This window comes from Mytilus edulis, chromosome 3, assembly GCF_963676685.1.
Source record: "Mytilus edulis chromosome 3, xbMytEdul2.2, whole genome shotgun sequence".
Lineage (NCBI taxonomy): Eukaryota > Metazoa > Mollusca > Bivalvia > Mytilida > Mytilidae > Mytilus > Mytilus edulis.
Window position 1 is genome coordinate 80007743 of NC_092346.1, and position 23528 is coordinate 80031270.

Genomic DNA, 23528 nt, shown 5'->3' on the forward strand with positions numbered 1-23528 from the left:
TTCATGATATTCCTGGGACACATACTTTTTTAATGAATAGAGGTCATGGGACATAACTTTTTTTTCCTATTACATCAGCATGGGACAATACTTTTTTCCAAACAGGTTTTGCGATTTGCACCGGTCCCCCCTGCTTGATAAATATTGCACCGTCCCTAATCAGATCGTGTAAGCTATCTTAATATTCCTGTACCTCAACAGACAAATAAATTCATCATAAATACCAGGATTGAAATTTTATATTTACGCCAGACGCGCGTTTCGTCTGCAGAAGACTCATCAGTGAAGCTCGAATAACAAAATGTTAAAAAAGGCCAAGTAAAGTACGAAGTGGGAGAGCATTGAGAACCAACATTCCTAAAAGTTTTGCCAAATACAGCTTAGGTTATCTATTCCTGATGTAGAAAAGCCTTAGTATTTAAAAAAAAATTAAGTTTTGTTAACAGTTAATTTGTAATTATGAACACATCAATGACAACTCAAGTCAACACAGAAGTGCTGACTATACTGGGCTGGTGATACCCTCGGGCAATTAAAAGTCCACCAGCAGTGCCATCGGCCCAGTGGTTGTAAATAAACTCATCATAGATACCAGGATTGAAATTTTCTATTTACGCCAGACGCGCGTTTCGACTACAAAAGACTTATCAGTGACGCTCGAATAAAAAAAATGTTAAAAAGGCCAAATAAAGTACGAAGTGGAAGAGCCTTCAGGACCAAAATTCCTAAAAGTTTTGCCAAATACAGCTAAGGTAATCTATTCCTGAGGTAGAAAAGCCTTAGTATTTCAAAAAATCAAAGTTTTGTTAACAGTTAATTAATAATTATGAACATATCAATGATAACTCAAGTCAACACAGAAATGCTGACTACTGGGCTGGCGATACCCTCGGGGAATTAAAATCCCACCAGCAGTGGCATCGACCCAGTGGTTGTAAATAACTCAATAATGGTAAAAGTGACGCAAACAAACTACGAACTTGAGCTATGGTCATAACACTTTGATGAGGTAAACTAAAGTTTGACGGGGGACGTCAGTTCGGAAATACGTTATAGATAATGCATATTTTAAGATTTTTCTTGTCGTAGAACACACCGAGGGGTGTCAGGATTGATCAAATGAAAGACCGACCGTCTTTTTTTTAGCAATCCTGACACCCCTCGGTGTGTTCTACGACAAGAAAAACCTTAAAATATGCATTATCTGACTTATATACCGTCAAAAAAATATTATTTTGTATAAAGATTAGTATAGCATCCTATTTTACCGACAACACTAAGTGGGATATTCCATTCTAATACGTCAAGGTTTTAACACGACCTACGGCTCATTTAGAATGTGAAATAAAACTCACTAATTAATCTAGATAAAACCTTTTAAAAAATATTATCCATACACAATAAAAAATATTACTGTAACTGCATGAAGTAAGACACAAATGTATTGTTACCATCCGATAACGGTGTATGACAAATACAATACACATTGTAAGTAATTTATTGTACAACTAAGCTTATGGAAAAGGGGGAGGGTATGTTTTTTTTCTATTTGTTATGTCATTTCTATCGCGGAAATCAAAAGTGGTTATTTTTTTAACAATTTTAATTGAATCGAATGAAAAATTCAGAAAGATTGTCTTTTGAATAGCAATACATTTTATTAACAGATAATCAGGATATAATTATATACCCTCCGCACCCGACCCTTTTCTGAGTTACGTTAATATTATTCAATAGAATATAAGATTATCTTATTAGTTGATCATTTGATAGAGTAAAAGGTGTACATAAATTTAAAAAAGTTAAGAACTGACATAAAGACGAATATAAATACATGTAGGTCACAGTATGATTTCCTATTCAGCGTTCATCGTCCTAAACATGCATGAAATATTTGCCACTGGACGTTAAGCAAGCAACTAAAAATCAACCAACCTATTCAGTGTGACTCAATATGATTTTCAAAATCTAACACACGAATATGTTAAATCTGCCTTTTTATTTATGAAAGTCTATATTAAAATTCATCTCACATATATGATAATGTTTCTTTATCGTAGCGATAAATTAACAAAACTTCTTGTTATTTGTTTCTAAAGCAATGAAGGTTTCTTTTACATCTATCATCGATTGAACTTTAAAATATAAATTTCCAAATCGGCAACAAAAAACTATCAGACGAATAAAATTTTGAAGTAAATTATAGATTGCATTTTTATCAAGGAAAATAATGACCTCACACAGGTCATTATTTTATGCCTTTGAACATATTTCATTGAAACATGGTATCGTCCGGGTTGATTCTGAAAAAGAATGACCTGTCGTTCTGAAAGAAAATAACTCCATATAGGTATATAAAAACTTTTATTTGTGTGTTTATTGTTGTTGTTGCTTTTATTTGACCATGTCTAAAATTAAATAATCAGCCTTAACAGAATAAATTATCTGCTTTTTCTAAATAAAAAAAAACAACCCACCATTTACCCTACGCTATTTTTTTAATTTTTTTTTATAGAATCAGTTAAAACACGTGTTTATGAGTAAAACCTATATAATAGTTATTTAAAAAAATAGGTGAAAAATAATAACGAAGGTGTTTTCACTTCTATCTTATATCAAAGTAACCCGATCTAGGATTGCCCCAACACAAGAAGATGAAATATCCAGGTAGCATTTATATTTTATCAATTCATGTGATCATTTGCAATGTGAGATAAAGGTAAGAATGTGGACCACATGTGACCATTGATCACAGATAACAGGTACGTTGTAGTATAAAACTATACTATTTCTTTCATAATTTATAGTTAATTAATGAAAACAAACTTACATTGTTTTGACTATGTGTAGTACTATTTTGTGGTCTAATTGTACATTGGAATATGTAGAGTTTTGCATCTCTGTGTTTTAAACCAGTTTCAGTAGCATCTTGAAAAGTCGACGCTTGTCATATTCATTAACATAAAGGTAATTAATATTTTTTGAACGAAAATGTCCTGTTTTACTTCTTGGGAAAATAAATGTACATATGGAAATATGAAAACATCATTACAAAATCCGTTTATAAATTCTCCATGTAAGGTTTTAATTTTAATACGTTGTGATTGGAAAAGAGTATCATATGTTTATTTTAGTACTGGATTTCTTTTGTAAATCAGGTTTATGTAAACCAGTCTTAGTTTTGTAAATCAGGCCTAGATAAATTTGTAAATAAGGCCATGTTTTGTATCTGTTGCATAATTTTGTAAACAGTCTTAGTTTTGTAAATCAGGCCTAGATAAATTTGTAAATAAGGCCATGTTTTGTATCTGTTGCATAATTTTGTAAACAGTCTTAGTTTTGTAAATCAGGCCTAGATAAATTTGTAAATAAGGCCATGTTTTGTATCTGTTGCATAATTTTGTAAACAGTCTTAGTTTTGTAAATCAGGCCTTGATAAATTTGTAAATAAGGCCATGTTTTGTAACTGTAGCATAATTTTGTAAATCAGTTCTAGTTTTGTAAATCAGGCCTAGATAAATTTGTAAATAAGGCCATGTTTTGTAACTGTAGCATAATTTTGTAAATCAGTTCTAGTTTTGTAAATCAGGCCTAGATAAATTTGTAAATAAGGCCATGTTTTGTAACTGTAGCATAATTTTGTAAATCAGTTCTAGTTTTGTAAATCACGCCTAGATAAATTTGTAAATAAGGCCATGTTTTGTAACTGTAGCATAATTTTGTAAATCAGTTCTAGTTTTGTAAATCAGGCCTAGATAAATTTGTAAATAAGGCCATGTTTTGTAACTGTAGCATAATTTTGTAAATTAATGTCTTATTTTGGATTTACGTCACGATTAAGAGGCATGCTGATCAAAACAATACACATACCTATTTAAAATTAAATAACGTATAACGTATAACTTTTTATATTGGTTAAAATATAAAAAATGCTAGATCTCTCTGAAATTTATATCATATTTAAAAGCCTAGATAAATTTGTAAATAAGGCCATGTTTTGTAACTGTAGCATAATTTTGTAAATCAGTCTTAGTTATGTCATCGATAATCAAGTCAAGGACTTCGTAACCAAAAATCACTTAAAATTTGATCGATACAAAGATATTGATTGGAAATGCGGCTGTAAAAAAAGTTATTACACACAGGATAGCGCATCCAATTTTTTTACGGTTATGTTGTTTATCACAAATGAATATACGGTCAATGCGATTTGACTGCGCAAATAGCACGGCTAATGTATATATTCTGTTGACACCTTAATCATGTTTTTTTCTGACTGTTCATGATGTTGTTACACTTAATCCATTGGAAGTCAAATGTTAACTTGTTGGTTGTTTAGAGTCATGATATTTTCACTAGTTGTTATTGACTTTAAACGTGTGTACTCTCATATCAGTACTTTGTGATTTAGTATTTTTGTTGGTTGTTTTTTTGCTATTTGTCAATATGATAAGTTCTTTTCAATCGATTTTTATACTTTTATCTTATGTTCTGCTATTAAACCAGTCCCAGCTTAAGGTATGACAGGGCGCCCACAAACATTTTTAACACCGCCAAATTCTGTAATTGCATGCCTCTAGTCAGGAGCCTGTAAATCTGTGGCTTTTGTTTGCTGCTGTATATCATATTAGTTGTGCTTATATAGGTGTGTACATAAATCTGACCGTTTGTTTTTTTCTTGTTTAAACTTTAAATGTTTGTCATTTCTGAGCCTTTCGGTATGCGTTTTGCTCACGATTAAATGTCGTACGGTGCCTTAAATATTACATCTTCTACTGCATTTGGTATCTGGTGGAGAGTTGCTGATCAAAACAATACACATATCTATTTAAAATTAAATAACGTATAACTTTTTATATTGGTTAAAATATAAAAAATGCTAGATCTCTCTGAAATCTTTATCATATTTTTGTAATTGACACTTTACATGCAAGTAAAATAACTCGGTTAGCTACGCATCTCAAGCTGTTTAGTGTCATATTTGACAAAATGTATAACCGCTATCACTTTATATTGTGTACATTTTTTTATATCGAGTATGGCATTACTGAATGAATATTATCAAAGAAATTGTACTTACTATCTTCATGAGCAATACGAAGGGTGTCACTTAGGAGCAGGAACTTCCAGAATCTTCTTCCACTTTCGAAGCAAATGAGATCAATCTAAGTTTATGGTTGGATTCTTGGGGCTCAGTCTTAGTTTTCTTTGCTGTGTTTTATGAACTTGTTTATATTTTCGTCGACTATCGTTTTTTGTTATGACTTTGTTAGTTTCTCTTGACTTATGAGTTTAACTTATGAATGTCCACATGTATAAAGATAATCATCCGCGTCTTGTTTAATAGATGTAAGTAACAGTCATGATTTTCTATTCGACGCAGTGTAGTTACGTACTTTAAACCATTAACTTAGTTGCATTTTATTCCAGGTATTTCACATCTGATTGTTGACATTGAAGACAAATACGTCTAGTCCATTAAATACCAATCCAAAAAAGTCTTTGGAGAAAGACCGTTATAAAAGCGGTACGTTTGGTTCTAAGTATAGTCCTCCATGTACTTTCAAGAAGAAAAAATCAGGTATGTGTCATATTTTTGTAAAGCGTTCATATTTGTTACTTGTACTGTTTCTAACTTTAAGTGACCAGCTACCATCGGTTTACAAGAGTCCTTACCGACCGTGCGATATCCTCATGGATAGTCAATTTGAAAGTCGTTACAAAAAACCCTTGTAGTAAAAGAGTCATTTTCTGAGTCAACTATTAGCTTACTTTTCACCGATTTAAAGAAAATGTTTTCTATGTATTTCCCTTAAAAAAAAAAAGAGGATAATTTGCTTCGGAGTAATAAAAAGTATCACTTTTCATGGACTATGATAGCTTACTTTTCATGTTAACAAAATATAATTTCTATATACATTTGCCTGAAATAAGGGAGATAAATTGCCACATTAAGTTTACAAAATGTCAATTTCAGTTTACTTCCCACTTATTCTATCAAGATATGTTTTCGAGATACCTTTGTTTTCTAGGTACATGTAATTAGTGAAAAAGAAACTGCTACATCCGGTTACCTCAAGGTTGATTTTTTTCATGGTCATATGTTTACCTAAAATAAAGGACCTTATGGTTTTATAGTTATAGACAAGGCCAAAGTCTAGAACGTCAAATTGATCTTTTTCCTTAGTGTCAACTTATATTTTATGCATTTTAAAGACGAAAACAAATTAACAATTAATCTCTCCAAATTTAAGTAGTTAATCGGATTTAGGGATTATAGAAATATAGACTGCCATTGAAAATGCCGGTTCAAAATGTATGATGCATATAGACAAAGGTCTTGCGATAGATCATTACAGAAAGCGTGGCACTCTATTAGTCAATGCAACAGAGGCAACGGATTTGACGTTTCAAGTCTGACCGAACATGCATGTGGCAGTGTACGCCCCGTAAAGCCAAATGGACACACCTAAAGTTACAAATCGACTGTTAGCACAATTTCAGGAGGTGACTACATGCTGACATTTCTAATTACAATTCAACCCTTGGTATCACAGATGGAGTATATAAATATAATAGACGCCCTACAATATTGTTTTTATATAACAGCTGAATGTAAGATAAAATTCTCCAATCAGAAGGAATATCACTTAACTTATGTTTATATGTTACCATGGTGCCTTAAAGTAAAAATACCGAACCCCGAGTCAAATTGAAAACGGAAAGTATATATCCTTAATTCTAATGCAATTATTTTGTATCAATGGTTCTGATTGGATGATAGTAAGCGTAAAATTCTCTATCTCCTTGTCTGTAACTAAGGAAGCCGACATTTTGAATTGCTGAATGTATTGACATGTAATTTGTACAATAATAAGCCCAAAAACTCGCATGTTGCACTTAAATTCTTCTTTTCATCAAATTTTATTATATTCGGAAGCGGCACAGAAGCCAGAAAACGCCCGGTGTATCTTATGTTTGATGCCGGAATCATACCTATGACGTCACCTAGTGTAGGGACCAAAGAGTTAACATCTTTTCGCGGAATTTTCTTTAATGAAGATTTTACACACTAATAATGATTGAAATTCAATTATAACCTTGTTTTGCATTAGAATAGAGATAACTGTATTGTATTTGAAGCTTTGCGGACGTCCATCGGTAGTTTTACTGTCGCAAATTTAGTTTACCTGGCGACGCGTCGCTTCAAATACAATACAGTTATCTCTTAAATAAACTTGTACTTGTTAAGTTTTACTATATGCATATTGCCGTGTGTTCGTTTATTCTACATTGACTAGAATTATTGGAGGAGGGTTGAGATCTCACAAAACATGTTTAACCCCGCCTCACATTTGCGCCTGACAGGAGCCTCTGGCCTGTGTTAGTCATGTATGTTGATGATTTTTTTAAATGTGCATGTCCATTTATAAGTTTCGGGGTTTAGTGAGACGTCATTTCACAGAGAACGGTAACAAACTTTTTGTTTAATGGCCAGCTGAATCCCGCCTCCGGGTACGATATTTATCGCTGTGTTAAAGGTTTATTCCCGATTGTCCCACTTTTTAAAATTTTAGAGTTCTGATTGTCCCACATGAAAAGTTCTGATTGTCCCACATTATTTTATGAAGTAAAATGTTCTTAGATAAACAAGGTTACTATTGTTTGTTTTGCTAAATAAACAAGAACTAGTTATTGTACATTTAATATGAATTTTAAAAAAGTATATAAAAAAAGTTTTTTAAATCATTAGATAAATGCACTTTTTTTTAATTAAAAAAATATACTGATTCTGATATATGAAATATATCTACAATGTTATTTATAAAACAAATGTCAATACCTTAATTTTAAGTACTTTTTCTCTGTTAAGTTATTAAATATATCTAGAAATAATGCATGCAATTTAAAATAATAAAATCATTTACATTCTACACTCTTCTCGTTGATAGAGATGTTTCCATTTTAACTAGGGAAGTCAGTGGTCATTTATACAACATTATCTGCACTATTGAAGACTGCTAACAACAAACGTCAGATGCACCTAAAGACAACAACATTTTTTATTGATAACAAAGCTGCTGTCTAGAATTTTGCCAGTTCAGCCTTTCCAAGAATAACTATTAATTAAAGGTTGTTTTTCCAATATTCCCATTGTTTTTGCAGTCAACAGCACAGACACTTGTCTCTGAAAAAAATGTACTAATTACATTAACATAACACGTGTTATATTAAGTTATATAGGGGGAAAAAATTCTTAGACAAATACCTGTGGTCAACAGGACTCTTCATCAACTTTAAAGAAAACCAAACATCCATCAAAAATAAGAAGATGTGGTATGATTACCAATGAGGCAACTCTTCCAAAGAGATCAAATGAAACAAATTAACAACTATACGGCCTTCAACAATAAACAAAGGCATTACTGCATAGCTATAAAAGCCCCAAAATTACAAATGTAAATAAATTCAAACGATAAAAGTAATGGAATCATTTATGTACAAAATAATGAATGAAAAACAGACGACAACCACTGAATTACAGGCTCCTGACTTGGGGTAGACACATACATGTGGTGGGGTCAAACTTTTTGAAGGCATTCACTCTCCCAATGGGACAGTGTTTTAACAGAACAACATAAAAATAAACGTGGACAGCTACTAATACATCACCACAAGGCAACACAGACAATAAGATCTGAGAGTATTCGCAGTTACTGAAAGCTAGTTTAAATCCAATAAAAACAAATTAAAAACAAATAAGACTAAAATTTTATGACTTTTATATTATATATCATGTTTGATGATATACTTCAATTGCACCTTCTATGTGAAAAATAAAATATGTAAATATTATTATTTGTTCATGTTTTTTTCATATTTTATAAGTTACATTGATAAGTAACCTTTAATTAAATGCAACACACTATAAAAACAAATTAATCACTAACATAACAATTCCCAATTGTCCCACAATTAAACTTCCCAATTGTCCCACAATCAAACTTCCCAATTGTCCCACAAACATATTCCCGATTGTCCCACAAAATGTCATTACTTTTTTACCTGTAATTTCAAAAAGTGGGACAATCGGGAAGACACCTTCCCGATTGTCCCACAAAATTTCATTACTTTTTTACCTGTAATTTCAAAAAGTGGGACAATCGGGAAGACACCGTGTTAAAGGGTCCGTGTTAAAGACATATTGGTGGCCTTGGGCTGTTTTCTGCTCTTTAGTCGGGTTGTTGTCTCTTTGACATGTCCATTCTCAATTTAATTGTAACACAAATCATACCGCAATTTTCAGATGACTAACACAAACTTATTATTAAATTGAAAAATAAAAGTAAGTCGATATTGTAAAACCATATATATTTATGTATGAAGACCAAAATAGTTATTATTGAAATAAGAACAATTATAAAAAAAACCTCTTATTAATTTATTTTTGAACAAATTAAATGGCCATTGAATAAGATGTGTCATGCGTTTCTGTTATTTGTTAAGTACTTAAACATGTACATCACAAGTCTGTATACCAAATACGAATTGATTTTTTTTTTACAGTAAAGTGAACTTATTGACTAAAAAAATAAAGTAGAAATAGCATGGATCACTTGTAAGTTGTCGTTTTAGACAGCTAATATTCTTGATTTAACATTTTATTTATAAATAATTGATCTTAAATTATTTCAGTGTTAATAATTACTTTCAAAGAAGCTACTCGATAAAGTAATAATAAAAAAGAAAAGGAATGAATAGTTAGCCTTAGTTAATAGAGGGGAAAATCTTTATAAACCCAGAGCTTAAAATATAATGTATTGTATTATATTTAAATGTAAGCCGATCAATACGGAAGCCGATAAGGGCCATTCAAAAAAAATATTTTATGTCGTAATTACGACATAGCATGTCGTAATTTCGACATAACATGTCGTTATTACGACATCGCTATGTCGTAATTTCGACATAACATGTCGTTATAACGACATCGCTATGTCGTAATTTCGACATATCATATCGTAATAACGACATCACTATGTCGTTAAAACGACATAGCTATGTCGTAATAACGACATCGCTATATATAAAAGAATATGTATTATGATTGCCAAGAGACTAAATGACACAGAAATTAACAACTATGGGTCATCATCATGCCCCCAATAATGAGAAAAGCCCCCGATTAGTCATCTATAAAAGAGGGAGGAAAGATACCAAAAGGGAGAGTCCCCGAAATGCTGTGTGGCAGACAGTGTTATTAATTAATTATTAGCTCCCTTGGTAAAAATCCAAATTTCAAATTTAATGTATTTCATTGTTAAATAATTTACATGAAGCTTAATAAGTATATATTTGTTAATTGCATAGGTTTTGCTATTTGAATTCATTGGTTGAAGATTTTTTATTTACATTGTAAAGTTTAATATTTGCATCGTCGCAAAATCTTTGGTTACCTTCTTTGGATACCTTCAGTGAGAAAGTTATATATTTTTAAAATCCCGTCTAAGTTTTATAAGTTACCTGCCATGGAAGGGCTGTACAGCCATACAAGTTTGAAATAAACAATTAAGACGTGGAAATGTATGAGGACTGACATTGCATGGCAAGCATTCCATCTCCCTTTATATAAGCGCAAACTACATGGCTTCTTGTAATAAGGGTGAATTGAAGTATTGATAGCTCTATTTTCTACTTTCAAACGTTGGGCACGACATTCCTACAACACGACGTTACACTTTAACATGCGGCGTCGAAGAGGGTTTTTGACTTCGTTTAATTTTTGCAAGTTTTATTCGGTTTTTCATATTGTTGGTTGATTCTGGTTCTGTTCGTTTTGTGATGTCAAAAATTACCTCGAGTTGTGGAAATCGATTTAATAATGTTTACTCTTTTAAGTTATTTCAACTAAAAATGCAGTACTGTCGCAAGTAATGTAGGAAGGAAAGATGGGACGGAAGTACATGCATACGGTTTTCCATATTTTTGTTTTATCATAGGATGTTTAACTTTCAAGGTGCATATCATCTGTCATTGTAAAATTTCTATATCTTAATTCAACCAATACAAATATATCTGACACTCTGCAAGTAAATCGAACATTTTTACCCTTGGTAAAATTTGAATAGAATTGTATTTTCCCTGGCACATAAGTTGTCGAAATACACCCCTTCAATTACTTGAACCTTGGCTTGAGAATTTTTTCCCAAGTCATTTATAGCGTTTAACTTCTGATATACATTCTAAAGTATAGTAATCTACTCCTGGATCGTCCGCGAAAACGGCAAATATAATCCCGGGTTTTTATTAATTCGATGAAACGGTTTTCGTTGCTGTTTGGGATTCGTCTTTCAATTACCTCCATTTCATGCACAAGTTTATATTGACGAAAAGTTCCGGCTTCGCTTGTACAGGAATTATTTTCATCACGACCGTTATAAGTGAACATGAATAGCAGGACAAATCGCGAAGTAAAACATTCCGTGAACTGGTATTAAGTCTTTAAATATTGGTGATTGCACCTTACTGAAGTGACGACTTTAAATGATCTATTTCGGAGTACTTCCGTAACATAACTTTCAATTCGCATTTTACATTTAGAGGACTGTCTTGGTGTCTTTGCAAAAGTTGGACGAAGTTCATGTAATGGGATGTTTTCCCCATTTCCCAATTCTTTTAAATAAATCGTTAAAAGCTATAAACGATTAATAAAAATTGCAAAATTTAACCTGTGTCGAACCTATGTCCTCGGGCGGAGTCTATAGCAACATGCACTATTCTTTTTTTTTCGGCAGCAATCATCAACCTCTTTTTCCAAATTTTATAACACGATTTGTTTTAATTATCATGAACATTTAATTGAAACTTTACCACATGTAACCGTCGGAAATTAGCGTCTTTAGGATTTTAGACGTTTTCAGACGTTTGGACAAATTGGCTACCGTTTTGTAATGTGTGGAAGCATTTTATTCCTTTAAGACCCAAATATGTAGGTAATAAGAAAAGAATATTGGCATTTTTTACTCTTCGTGTATCTAACTTTTGTTTTTTATTAATTATAAAAAATACGCGTTAACTGCTTTGAAAAATGAAATATCAACTTGGACAAAATGGCTACCGTTTGAATACGACTGTGTAGAGAAGATTTTTATTGAATCAGCAATATTTGAACTCACATGAGGCAAATATTTGTACTTTTGTTAGATATTATTATTGTCTTACTCTTCATTTTCTGCTGTATCTACTTATAACATTCACTTTCAGTCGTTGAGTTAATGAAAAACGTCGTTGGACATTTTTCTTATTCCAGCTTAATATGCAGTCACCGAGTCAAATGAAATTTGGCAAAATAACGGCTTTAACGGCACAGAGAACCAACACATGTCGTTGTTCCTGCCAAGAATCAAGAAGATCAGAGAATAAGAAATAGGATCACTATACATAAGGGTTAAAACAGTTTTTCATAAATGTAACGTTGGACATCCGTTTTTTTTCACAAAGCTTTCTTATTTTAATCCTCAAATAAACTAGATATTACTTAGTATATGATCAAGAGCTGTAAAAACATAATTTAAAACATATACTGAATTTGTTACAATATTGTTTCGTGTTTTCTAACATTTTTATTTTTATTTTGTTTTGCGGATGAAATTTCGAAGATTCTGTTTTAAATCCTAGGCGTTCTAGGAACATCGTGCCCAACGTTTGAAAGTAGAAATAGAGCAATTAATACTTCAATACAACCTTATTACAGAAAGCCTTGAAGTTTGCACTTATTTGTAGGGAGAAGGATAGCTTGCCTTGCTAGGAATGTATTAACATACAAGGTCGGTGTAATTACATGGGATCTATAAAATATATAAATTTCTCACTGAATCTATTCAAAGAAGGTAACCAAAGATTTTGCGACGATGCAAATATTAAACTTTACAATATAAATAAATATCTTTAACCAATGAATTCAAATAGCAAAGTCTATGCAATTAACAAATATGTACTTATTAAGCTTCATGCAAATTATTTAACAATGAAATACATTAAATATGAAATTTGGAGTTTTACCAAGGGAGCTAATAATTAATTAATAACACTGTCTGCCACACAGCATTTCGGGGGCTCTCCCTCTGGTATCTTTCCTCCCTCTTTTATAGCTGACTATGTGGGGCTTTTCTAATTATTGGGGGCATTATGATGACCTATAGTTGTTAATTTCTATGTCATTTAGTCTATTGGCAATCATAATACATATTCTTTTATATATATAGCGATGTCGTTATTACGACATAGTGATGCCGTTATTACGACATGATATGTCGAAATTACGACATAGCGATGTCGTTACAACGACATGTTATGTCGAAATTACGACATAGCGATGTCGTAATAACGACATGTTATGTCGAAATTACGACATAGCGATGTCGTAATAACGACATGTTATGTCGAAATTACGACATGCTATGTCGTAATTACGACATAATATATTTTTTTTGGATGGCCCTTATCGGCTTCCGTAGATCAATGAACATACAAATTTACCATTATTATATGGAGATTTAAAATATTTTCATTGATTAAAATTAGACTTGTATGATTGTTCTACTTTCACGTTTTTATTTAAAGTTCAAAATTAAGAATGTGATTCACCATGCAGTTGTAACCACAACATTGCATAGTGTTGGAATGTGGAACTCTGAGTTTAAAAAAGGACGCTCGTGTATATTATAATTTAGCTTGATTTAACTTTCGTAACCTTTAAACTGTACGTATAAGCTATCTACGTCATGAATTGTGTATAAATATAATTATATTTAATATATAGCTTAGTTTTGAACAGGATCATCAACGTCTGTCAATGTGAGTTTCCTAATTAAGATGATTTTTTTAAGTAGTTGAAAAAAGAAATATAATGATAATGTATATATATAAGGTAATCAATGATCTATAGATCGAGAAGTTGGCATTGAACATTGCTATTTGTTCAGATAAAATAATTGTCATTACTATTTCATACCATCTGATATAAGTATCATTAAGCAAATCTTGAAACTATTACTAGTATAATATTTTATTATACTTCACGTTAAAATGGCAAATTTTGATTGGATTATACAAAGGAGATAATTTACTCTATCCCATGTCTCAGTGAGAGTTATGATTTTTTAAAGTCACCCTCTCGTGATGGCGGTGACAGATGACCAATCAAAAATCAGTAATAAAAAGATTGATTTTAGTCGATTTTAGGTGATCGAGTGGTCTAGGCTCTAGCGCGCCGAACATAGTGCAAGGTGGTTTGGTGTCACGATATCTCAGTAGCATGAGTTCGTATCCACGCCAGGGAAGAACAAAAATGTGCTTCCCCAAATTTACATATCTAACATTGTTTGGTTGTTATTTAGAATATGTATATATATACAGAATTTGTTTTCATCCTTGTATCACAATCACTGGAGATCTGATGGATAAAATCTGTCGACGAGTTGGCACTGGTCAGACATATATATGTATATTTCCCGGTGGGGGAGAACAAAAAGTTTGTTTTCGCAATCGCATAGCAGATTTCACATTGTTGTGTTGATATTTAGAGTTATCATATACATTATGTAAGATTCGTTTTTTGTAATTTGTAATTGTATTAAAAAAAACCCATATAAAACTACAAATGAAGTCGACATGGTAAGACATCACACAACTAACGAAATCATTTAATAAAGCCGAGCACAGAACGGCACTGACAAAGCATAGGTGGTGTTGAATTTGATATCAAAACGGTATATGATCGAATCCCGCTCTTGGGGACCTAAAGTTTAGAAGCGCAAAAAATAAGTTCTATCATTGATTGAACTGAACTCAAGACGGAAAGGGTATATTTAAATTGCAATGCATTTGGCTTGTCTCCAATGCCTATTGTCTCTTCTTTATGTGTTGTTAGGTTGATGTCCCTGTGACGGTTATCCCGCTTCTTTTTTTTTAATTAGTATGCACACTATGATACTAGTAGTTTATATCTCTTTTTCAGAAAGCCAAATGCGATGGATGATCCTACAAAGTGGTCTTGTAATGAAGTCAGTAACTGGTTGACAAATAATGGATTTCAAAAATACTGTCAATTGATCTGTGTTGAACACCAAATTGATGGACAAGGACTTTTAAGTTTAACAGAAAATGATTTAAAACAATCGCCAATAGAAATACGGGTACTAGGTGATGTAAAACGATTGACCCATTTGATAAAATCATTGAAAACAAAGTGCGTTGGAAGAAGCAATGGAACGGTTTTGTACAATGGCGTTATTCCGATGCCACGGCAGACCTCCTTACAGATGGTGGAAAGAATCAATGCACCAACAGATATTTCAGACATTGAATGTAACGAATTCGATCTTAACATTACACATCATCCCAGGAACTTAGATCCTGAAAAGGGAAAGGCTGCACTTGCCGTTTGTTATATGATATTTGGACTACTTTGTACCTGTTATTCTATAGTTGTCGTACAGTCCAAAGCCCCAGATCAACAGAAACACCCACCTCTACCCGACATATTTTTGAACACCTTTCCTCAAATATCGTGGGCACCTAAACTTTCAGAAGGAGCAGTTTTATCTCTTATGGTGATATGGGTTATCATTGCTGTTTTAAATAAGCACAGGTGACTGACCTATTATAACTTTCCTTAGCTGCGGAACCGTAGCTCTTAGGTCATTTTAATATTTTTTGACAATTTGCAGACCATATCTATGGTTCGCAAAATAATATATATATATATAATAAGGCCCATAAGAGTTATGGTCTGCTGCTAAACTTTCCTTAACTTGGTTTTTTTTAATCAACTTTGATTTTTGAATTGCTAATCAGTATACATAAGTAATATCTTTCGTAGCATAGGTTCTATATATATCTAAATTAATTATCATCTGCAATCTATATGTAAATGAGATGACGACAATTTAAGGTGAATTGTTTGAATATCATACATACAGCATAATTCTATTATCTATCATGTTATATTATATGAAAAGCGAACTGCCTTTTTTACAATTGAAATGTTAAATTGTGTCTACTTAAGTTGCTATCTAACCTTGAAGTTGAATAAAAATGCATTCATGGAGAAATTTAAAATATTTGTTTTTGTTGCAGATGGATTCTGATGCGTCGCACTTTTTGTTTGTTGGGCACTATGTATTTACTAAGGTGTGTATGTATACTGATCACCCAGCTACCAGTACCAGAAACAAATGTCATATGCGATAGAAAGGTAAAGGCTATATAATAAACAGTGCTTTAAAAAAAATGAGAGAAAAAAAACATTATACAAATTCGACAACGGAAAAATGAAAAGAATTTATAGTAACCTAATATTTTTTTTAAATTAAAACAATTGAAGTTGCATTGTTCACCTATTTCATTTCATTTCTTTACTTTATATAATAAGTATATAAGTATTGAAACAATAAGTGAGTTTTATTTCTAGATATAACGTAGAAAATACAACGAACCATTCAATTATATCTGGTGAAAGCAGAAAATACTCGTGTATTTAGTTTATAAAACCAGAGAAAAAAAATCAGTTACGTTGTATTTTAAATTTTATGATGTGAAATGATAATTCATCATACATGATAAATAAATAGTTACACATACGTAAGATTTCGGTAATTTTTAATTTCAGAATTACACTGATTTTTTGTCTCGAGCAGGAAGAACTTTAGAGATATTTTTTGGTGCTGGTTTGAAAGTATCTGGTCTAAAGACCTGTGGAGATTACATGTTTAGTGGTCATACCGTCTCAATGACGATGTTCAATTTCTTCATAACAGAATGTGAGTATTATCATAGCAGACGTTAAAATTAACACACACCAAATAAACATTTGAACACAGTACTTTAAAATAGGCCCAACAACCCGTGCACTTGACAAAACAAAATCGAATTTCCGTGTAATTTCGGTTAAATCGGATTTGACAATACCGGACTACGATCTACTTGAACAAAGTGACAATGATAATGATCTGGATTAAATACGCATTTGTGAATCCGGAGATTATTTACAAATTATATCCGTCATTTGTTTTTTGTTTTTTGTTTTTTGTTTTTTGTTTTTTGTTTTGTTTGTTTTGTTTGTTTGTTGGTTTGGTTTTTTTTTTTTTTTTTTTTTTGGGGGGGGGGGGGGGTTATATAAAACCGTTAACCGAATTAAGCTTATTGTGTATGAAGCGCAAAGTTTCTCTCGAGTTTCTCGCTCCATGCATCAAATGCGCGCAAGATTTTACAAGTACAAATACTCGCAAAATAATCTTTCAATTCTAAAACTTTAATTCTACAACCATGAAATTTTTAGGTTTCAAATTAATCAAGCATGTTGTGTGTTTTTGTATGCAATTATTTCAACACAGCCACAGAGAAAACATTGTACATAGATTGACATAAGCGTTGTTTTATATAGATTGAAAAAATCACTTTTAAAATTCCTCGTGTAATCCAAAATACAGAATCATATAACACGCTTATGTCATGTTTTATTTTTGTATAACAATTACACATCACAGAACCACGTGTAAACAGCTTTAACATATAAGAAGGTACATGCAACAAATAGCAATCATTCAACTTCAAATACAATGTAGTTCAAACACGTGATTACAATCTTAAGATTAGGATACATATCTGAAGACAAACTAGTTCGTTGAACTATAACAGTATATTTCATTCTGAGTAAAATGTCATGTCTATCATTTTCGACTTGGTATATTTATATAAATACTTATCTGGACATATTTTGGGTAACTTTTTCCCGAAGTATGGCATCTTAGAGGATTTGCCACAATAGCTGACTAATATGTTCTGTATTCTTTTCTTCTTATAGGGTCTTCTTCTCAATATTTGTTTTACTTTATGGTGCAGATTAGAAAATCTGCGCGATGCTTCTTTAATATCCTGCCTCTATTTATTCAGTATTTGCACTTAACTTGCGACACTAAAAACGCTATTGCTTATCACAGAAAGGGTTTTTTAATACTGAGATCATCCCCCCCCTCCTAAACATCGTCTTTTCACCCTGAATGATTATGTATATATTGATTTGATTTCAATATAGCTTCAATAGAACCAAAATGAGAAACAACATACATGTATAATAAAAAAAATTTAATGGGGCATTGGCTGTCAAATTTATGTTTATCCATTTGACTCAAGTTATCAAATTTGATTTATAATATTTTAAAACGTATGTTCAAATAATAAAAAAGTCTGAAACAAAGAATGTACAAAGCATAGGCTCGATCATATGTAGCATCGTTTCGTGTGTTATGTTCTAGTCCAGACGCCATCTTAATAAATACCGAGTTGACCTCCGAAGACTGTCGACCGGGTCTTGTAAGCGATATAAGCATATATGTAAAAATAAACAGACAGCGAACTCATGCAATTGCATTTTTCTAGGTCTGTTTGATTTCACATTATAGGTTAAAAATATATGTTCATCGTAGTTTTTATCTGTACAAGACTGAGTTTTTGTACATTGAATTAGTCAATAAAATAGTTTATCTTTGTTTCAGTTCAATGTTGACATAATTTTCCTTTTAATAGCTATTCCATCTTAAGCAAAAAGGTTAAATTAAAGGTCACATGAATACGATTCAATGAGGTTGAATTATTTACTTACAAGTGAATTATTCATCATCGATTTTTCTTAGCTTATCAAAACTTGGGCAAAAAATGAACCATACTGGCTGATCAAAGCAGATTAATGATTTCATTATTTCACTTTCATTAATATAAATTGCAATTTTCTTTCCAGATACACCGAAGAAGATGTGCTATATACATATACTTTCATGGATTTTAAATTTGGGCGGAATGTTTTTCATATTAGCAGGACATGGGCATTATTCCATTGATGTGTTTGTAGCGTTTGTGTTTACCTCACGTTTGTTTTGTTATTATCACACACTGGCGAACAATATTAATCTTATGTCAAGAGACACCAAGAGAACTAAGATATGGTTTCCAGTATTTTCATATTTTGAGGCAAATTCAACCGGAGTTGTTCCATTAGAGTTTGAATGGCCATTTTACTCGTGGTCAAAAATAAAGAATTATCTTAGGGGATACGAAATTGTCTCCTCAAAGGATAAAAGTTAGCACTTAAAATTTTGTTTTCATTATCAAATATATAGAATTATTAATTGCCTTATTAGACTGACAGATTGCTGTTCAAGTCACATGATATTGACAGATTGCTGTTACAGTCGCAGTATATAGACAGATTGCTGTGTTCTACGTATTACCTCATGAAATTGACAATGTGCTGTGATAGGTTAGTTTACCTCAGGATTCTGACGGACAGCCGTGATAGATTCACGTTACCTTTTGTTGGCAGGGTTTAAATTGATTCAACTAGGAGAACAGGATGTAAAATAAAAAAATTAGAACTACAATCGGGCCCAAAAAATGTATAAGTAAATGTGATATAATTTGAATTTATTTTTATGTTTACTTAGGTACTGTACGTCGATTGATTATTCTGACAAAGTAATGTCCAGTTACAACAAGTATGTAATATAACCGTTGTCGAATCCCGACCTATAGATTATCTTAATGATGAGTGGTTAGTGAATAATTAGGGAATATTTGACTTTGGTTTTGTTAATAATAGTTTAACCTAAAATCGTTTAAAATGGCAATATGGCATTCTTTTTTCTAAAATCATGCCCTTGCGCCTTTTTAAAAAATCGTGGAACCGCCCCTAAAAACATGACATATTGTATATATTGTTTTCATTCATTTTTTCCCCTAGAAGTCAGATGAATGTAGTTCAAATGATTGAAAATATTTTAAGGTTAACTTGTGACATCAATATCTATAAGATTATATTTTTTTAATCCTTTCATTCATTTCATTTATTCTTTTAATATAAATTTTCTTTTTTTAATGATTGACTGAGACTTTGCAATTGTGCATATATACATTGATATAAATGAAATGTGCCTTTGCGTTCTTATGTGTTCCGTTTGTTCATTTTTGTTTCATAACATAAAACATACTGTGTATTCATGTTACTGTAAATCATTCATCAAGTGACAAATAATAAACTTATTTATTTTTTACACATGGTTACTTATTTTTGACTTATTATAAATCTAAAGTATCTGTCATCACTTAAGTATTAAGCTGTGGTATAAATGCCAATGAAACAAGTATATTAAAATCCAGGAACCGCACAGAAGCAATTATCTGTATCTTTATTGTTTGTTGAGTCGTCCACATGCGTTGGAGGAACGAACCCTTCCCTTTTAAAAACTCTTTTAAAGTGAAATTTTCTCATTTCTGTTAATAGTGACGAGGACGCTCATTTGAAATTGTTGATTCGTTGAGATGGAACCAGAATACATCTAAAAGATGAAAATGTTAAATGAAGAAAAGATTGTTTTATAATTTTATTTTTAAAGGGGGCCATTTTACAAGTACCTGTTTTTCATTAGCAATCTTACCTCATGTTTATAAGTAACGGCTGGTATAAATGCAACGATAAAAATAAAAGATGTTTGATATGAGTTTGTGTTAAATCTTATCTGCACAGGAACTCACTGCTTAATTACCGTTCCGGAGAACACGAGGTCCCCATTGGTTTTTGGTGACTTTCGTGTCACTATGTCTTTAGTTTTCTGTGTAGATATAGGAAGATATGGTATGAGTGTCAATGAGACAACTCTCCATCCAAGTCACAATTTACAAAAGTAAAGCATTAAAGGTCAAGGTACGGTCTTTAACACAGAGCCTATGCTTACACCGAACAGCAAGCTGTAATTAAAGGGCCTTACAAATTACAAGTAAAAAAACATTCAAACGGGAAAAACAACTGTCTAATGTATATATATATAATGAGAAACGAGAAACACTTATGAATCAGTTAAACAGACGACAACCACTGAACATGTTTGTTATTGCTGTTTTGCCTTAGTTTCGTCATTTTTATAGCGGATGACCGTGAGGGCATTCCGGTGTATTGCTATTGCCTAGATTTCCATTACATGCTATTCGTTTAGGGTTTTTTAACCGATCTATAAACATGATGCAGACTTCATCATGTGCAAACTAACATTCCTTATCGCTTGTTATCAATTCATTTTTTCAATGAATACTCATCAAATACTTTTTAAAGAAAATAAATTTATAATATTAAAATGTTTTGTTATATATATATACATTTGAGTGAAAAATCATTAATATCTATGCACACGCATGCGGAAGAATATCTCAAGACGTTTGCAATTCTAAGGAACGATAACTCTGCATGGATGATTTAACATTTTTGCGGGAAAATATGAATGCCAAGACGTTACGCGCGATGTTCGTACATGTAAGCGTAACACAACGTCGCGAATATTTCGTAACGTTCAAACAAAAACTTCGACTGAAACGTGTTTTTTTTAAAGCAAGTGCGACATTCTTATAAGACTCCGCAAAATCGACGATGCTTTTTAACTACTTATTGAAAATTGATGTATTTTAGATTTTTGAAAAGTAACGTTTTAAATAATCACAAAATTCTATCATTATAAGAGCACTGATAAGCAAACAATTGACGTAAATTTGAGTTGAGTTCGTTTTTACATAAAGAAAATGGCGCGCGACAACCTTGTAAGCCTTTGCAAAATCGTCAATAAATTACCATATATCATTTTCCAGGATATTTGTCTTTAAATTCATAAAATTAAGCAAATTAACATTGATGTAGTAAATACAAATACTAACCTATTTCCATTTTAGATAAATGTTTTTTGATTCTCAAATCTGTAATCCCAATTTTTTTTCTCCCGTGGGACAGATTTGCCCTTGTAGTATGGAAGGCTTTTTTCTATGATGTCATTATAACGTCACAAAAAATGCATAAAAGACTGATGGAACCTTCCTGTTAAACAAAAATGGTATTGTCCGTTCTATTTGACTTAATTTTATTATTGCCATTGGTATTGTCTGTTCTATTGGATTTACTTTTGCTAATTCCAACAGTATTGTCTGTTTTATTTGACTTACTTTATCTTTCTCTAATGGTATTGTCTGTTCTATTTTACTTAATTTTATTATATCCAATGGTATTGTCTGTTCTTTTGGACATACTTTTGTTATCTCCAATGGTATTGTTCGTTCTTTTTGAACTTACTTTTGCTATCTCCAATGGTATTGTCTGTTCTATTTAAATCAACTTTATCATCTCAAATGGTATTGTTTGTTCTATTGGACTTAATTTTGTTATTTCCAATGGTATTGTCTGTTCTATTGGACTTACTTTTGTTATCTTCAATGGTATTGTCTGTTCCATTGGACTTATTTTTGTTATTTCCAAAAGTATTGTCTGTTCTATTGGACTTCGAATCCCCCACCTCCATGGTATCTTCTCTATCATGTTTTAATTTAAATCCTTATTTATACCGAAGACATCAAAACACACATATGCAGAATTGCGCTACAGCATGAGCAATGTAAATGTGCAATTGCCATCTTAGGTCCCTTCTAATCATGAAAACAAACATTTTTAGTAATTCATGTTGTAGTTAGTGACACAGCAAGTCAGTATATTTATTATGTAATTTAATCTGAACGGCTCGGGTGATCCTATTTGACTCGATCGTACGACGTATGAGCTAATAACTTTTTTAACACATGACACGATCAATTTACATATCAATACGTTATAAATAGAAATAGTCGGACGACATTCAATCCAGAACTCCTGTGAAAGTTTTCTTGTGTGGTAAAGAAAGTAAAACCTATTTATATTCAGTCTTTCTTCTAAAAGAGGACGAAAGATACCAGAGGGACAGTCAAACTCATAAATCGAAAAATAATCCTAGATTATTACAGTATTTGGAGAATGGTGTTTTAATAGCAGATTCTGATTGTTTCTATTAAATTTATTCATATTTTTTATATAAACTCATGACGATCAAATCAGATAAAAATAGTTTTCTTTAAAGTCGGCAATATACATAACAATACAACATTAGCTATGAGTGAACTTTTGAACTGACATACACAAATTAAAACTTGACATATATATATATACACATGTATGTGTGTGTGTTGTTTAGCCACCTGTCTTTTGTTAAACACTTAGTCTATATGTCACACTTGATTGGCTTAGGTGGTTTGCTGTCTTGTTGGCGCATAACCCACATCTAAAGTTTGAGTCCCGCTTTTTATATCATTGTAAAGAGGAGAACAAGCCTCATTGAAATAACGTTGTCGTCGTTGTCTGCCGTGGTCACGTTTTCTTTATATCAGGGTCAAAGGTCAAAGCAAAAATTCCAGAAAAATGCACAGTCACATTTAGATAGCTTGTTTCTCCTACATATATGCGTTTGGAGCAAAATAAAAACAACTTTTGTTTTATAGAAAAATATCTTTTGTACCTACATATAGAACTTATTTCATATTTTTATCGCCAAAAATGACTTTATAGTTTTTGCAAATTTGAAATTTTCAAATAGCTGTCAAATAACAGTGACCTTGACCTATTTAAAATT

At 31.8% G+C, this 23528-nt stretch overlaps 1 protein-coding gene and 1 long non-coding RNA gene across 4 annotated transcripts; one reads left to right on the forward strand and one right to left on the reverse strand.

Moving 5' to 3' along the window:
- The first annotated feature begins 2673 nt into the window (after nt 1-2673).
- LOC139517570 (sphingomyelin synthase-related protein 1-like) lies at nt 2674-20108 on the forward strand. 3 transcript variants are annotated; one of them, XM_071308789.1, is made up of 6 exons: nt 2674-2762; nt 5431-5581; nt 15020-15652; nt 16141-16258; nt 16673-16823; nt 18800-20108. In XM_071308789.1, exons 2-6 carry the CDS (start codon nt 5556-5558, stop codon nt 19141-19143), a joined length of 1272 nt encoding a protein of 423 aa, XP_071164890.1. In that variant the 5' UTR covers nt 2674-2762; nt 5431-5555; the 3' UTR covers nt 19144-20108. The 3 variants fall into 3 exon arrangements, with proteins under 3 accessions (XP_071164890.1, XP_071164889.1, XP_071164891.1); XM_071308788.1 differs by lacking the exon at nt 2674-2762 and adding an exon at nt 2796-2967; XM_071308790.1 differs by lacking the exons at nt 2674-2762; nt 5431-5581 and adding an exon at nt 13783-13857.
- Nucleotides 20012-22585, reverse strand: LOC139517571 (uncharacterized). Its single transcript, XR_011663161.1, has 3 exons — nt 22292-22585; nt 21757-21913; nt 20012-20393 (listed from the first exon to the last, which is right to left on the reverse strand). It is a non-coding gene; the product is annotated as an uncharacterized lncRNA (long non-coding RNA).
- Nucleotides 22586-23528: the final 943 nt, after the last annotated feature.

What these genes read in the sequence shown, in the direction of transcription:
- LOC139517570 (XM_071308789.1), top strand. Translation starts at nt 5,556, where the DNA reads ATGTACTTTCAAGAAGAAAAAATCAG. An exon ending in GCTGTTTTAAATAAGCACAG is followed by an intron (nt 15,653 to 16,140) that starts GTGACTGACCTA and finishes TTTTTGTTGCAG; the next exon opens with ATGGATTCTGATGCGTCGCA. An exon ending in CAATTTCTTCATAACAGAAT is followed by an intron (nt 16,824 to 18,799) that starts GTGAGTATTATC and finishes TTTTCTTTCCAG; the next exon opens with ATACACCGAAGAAGATGTGC.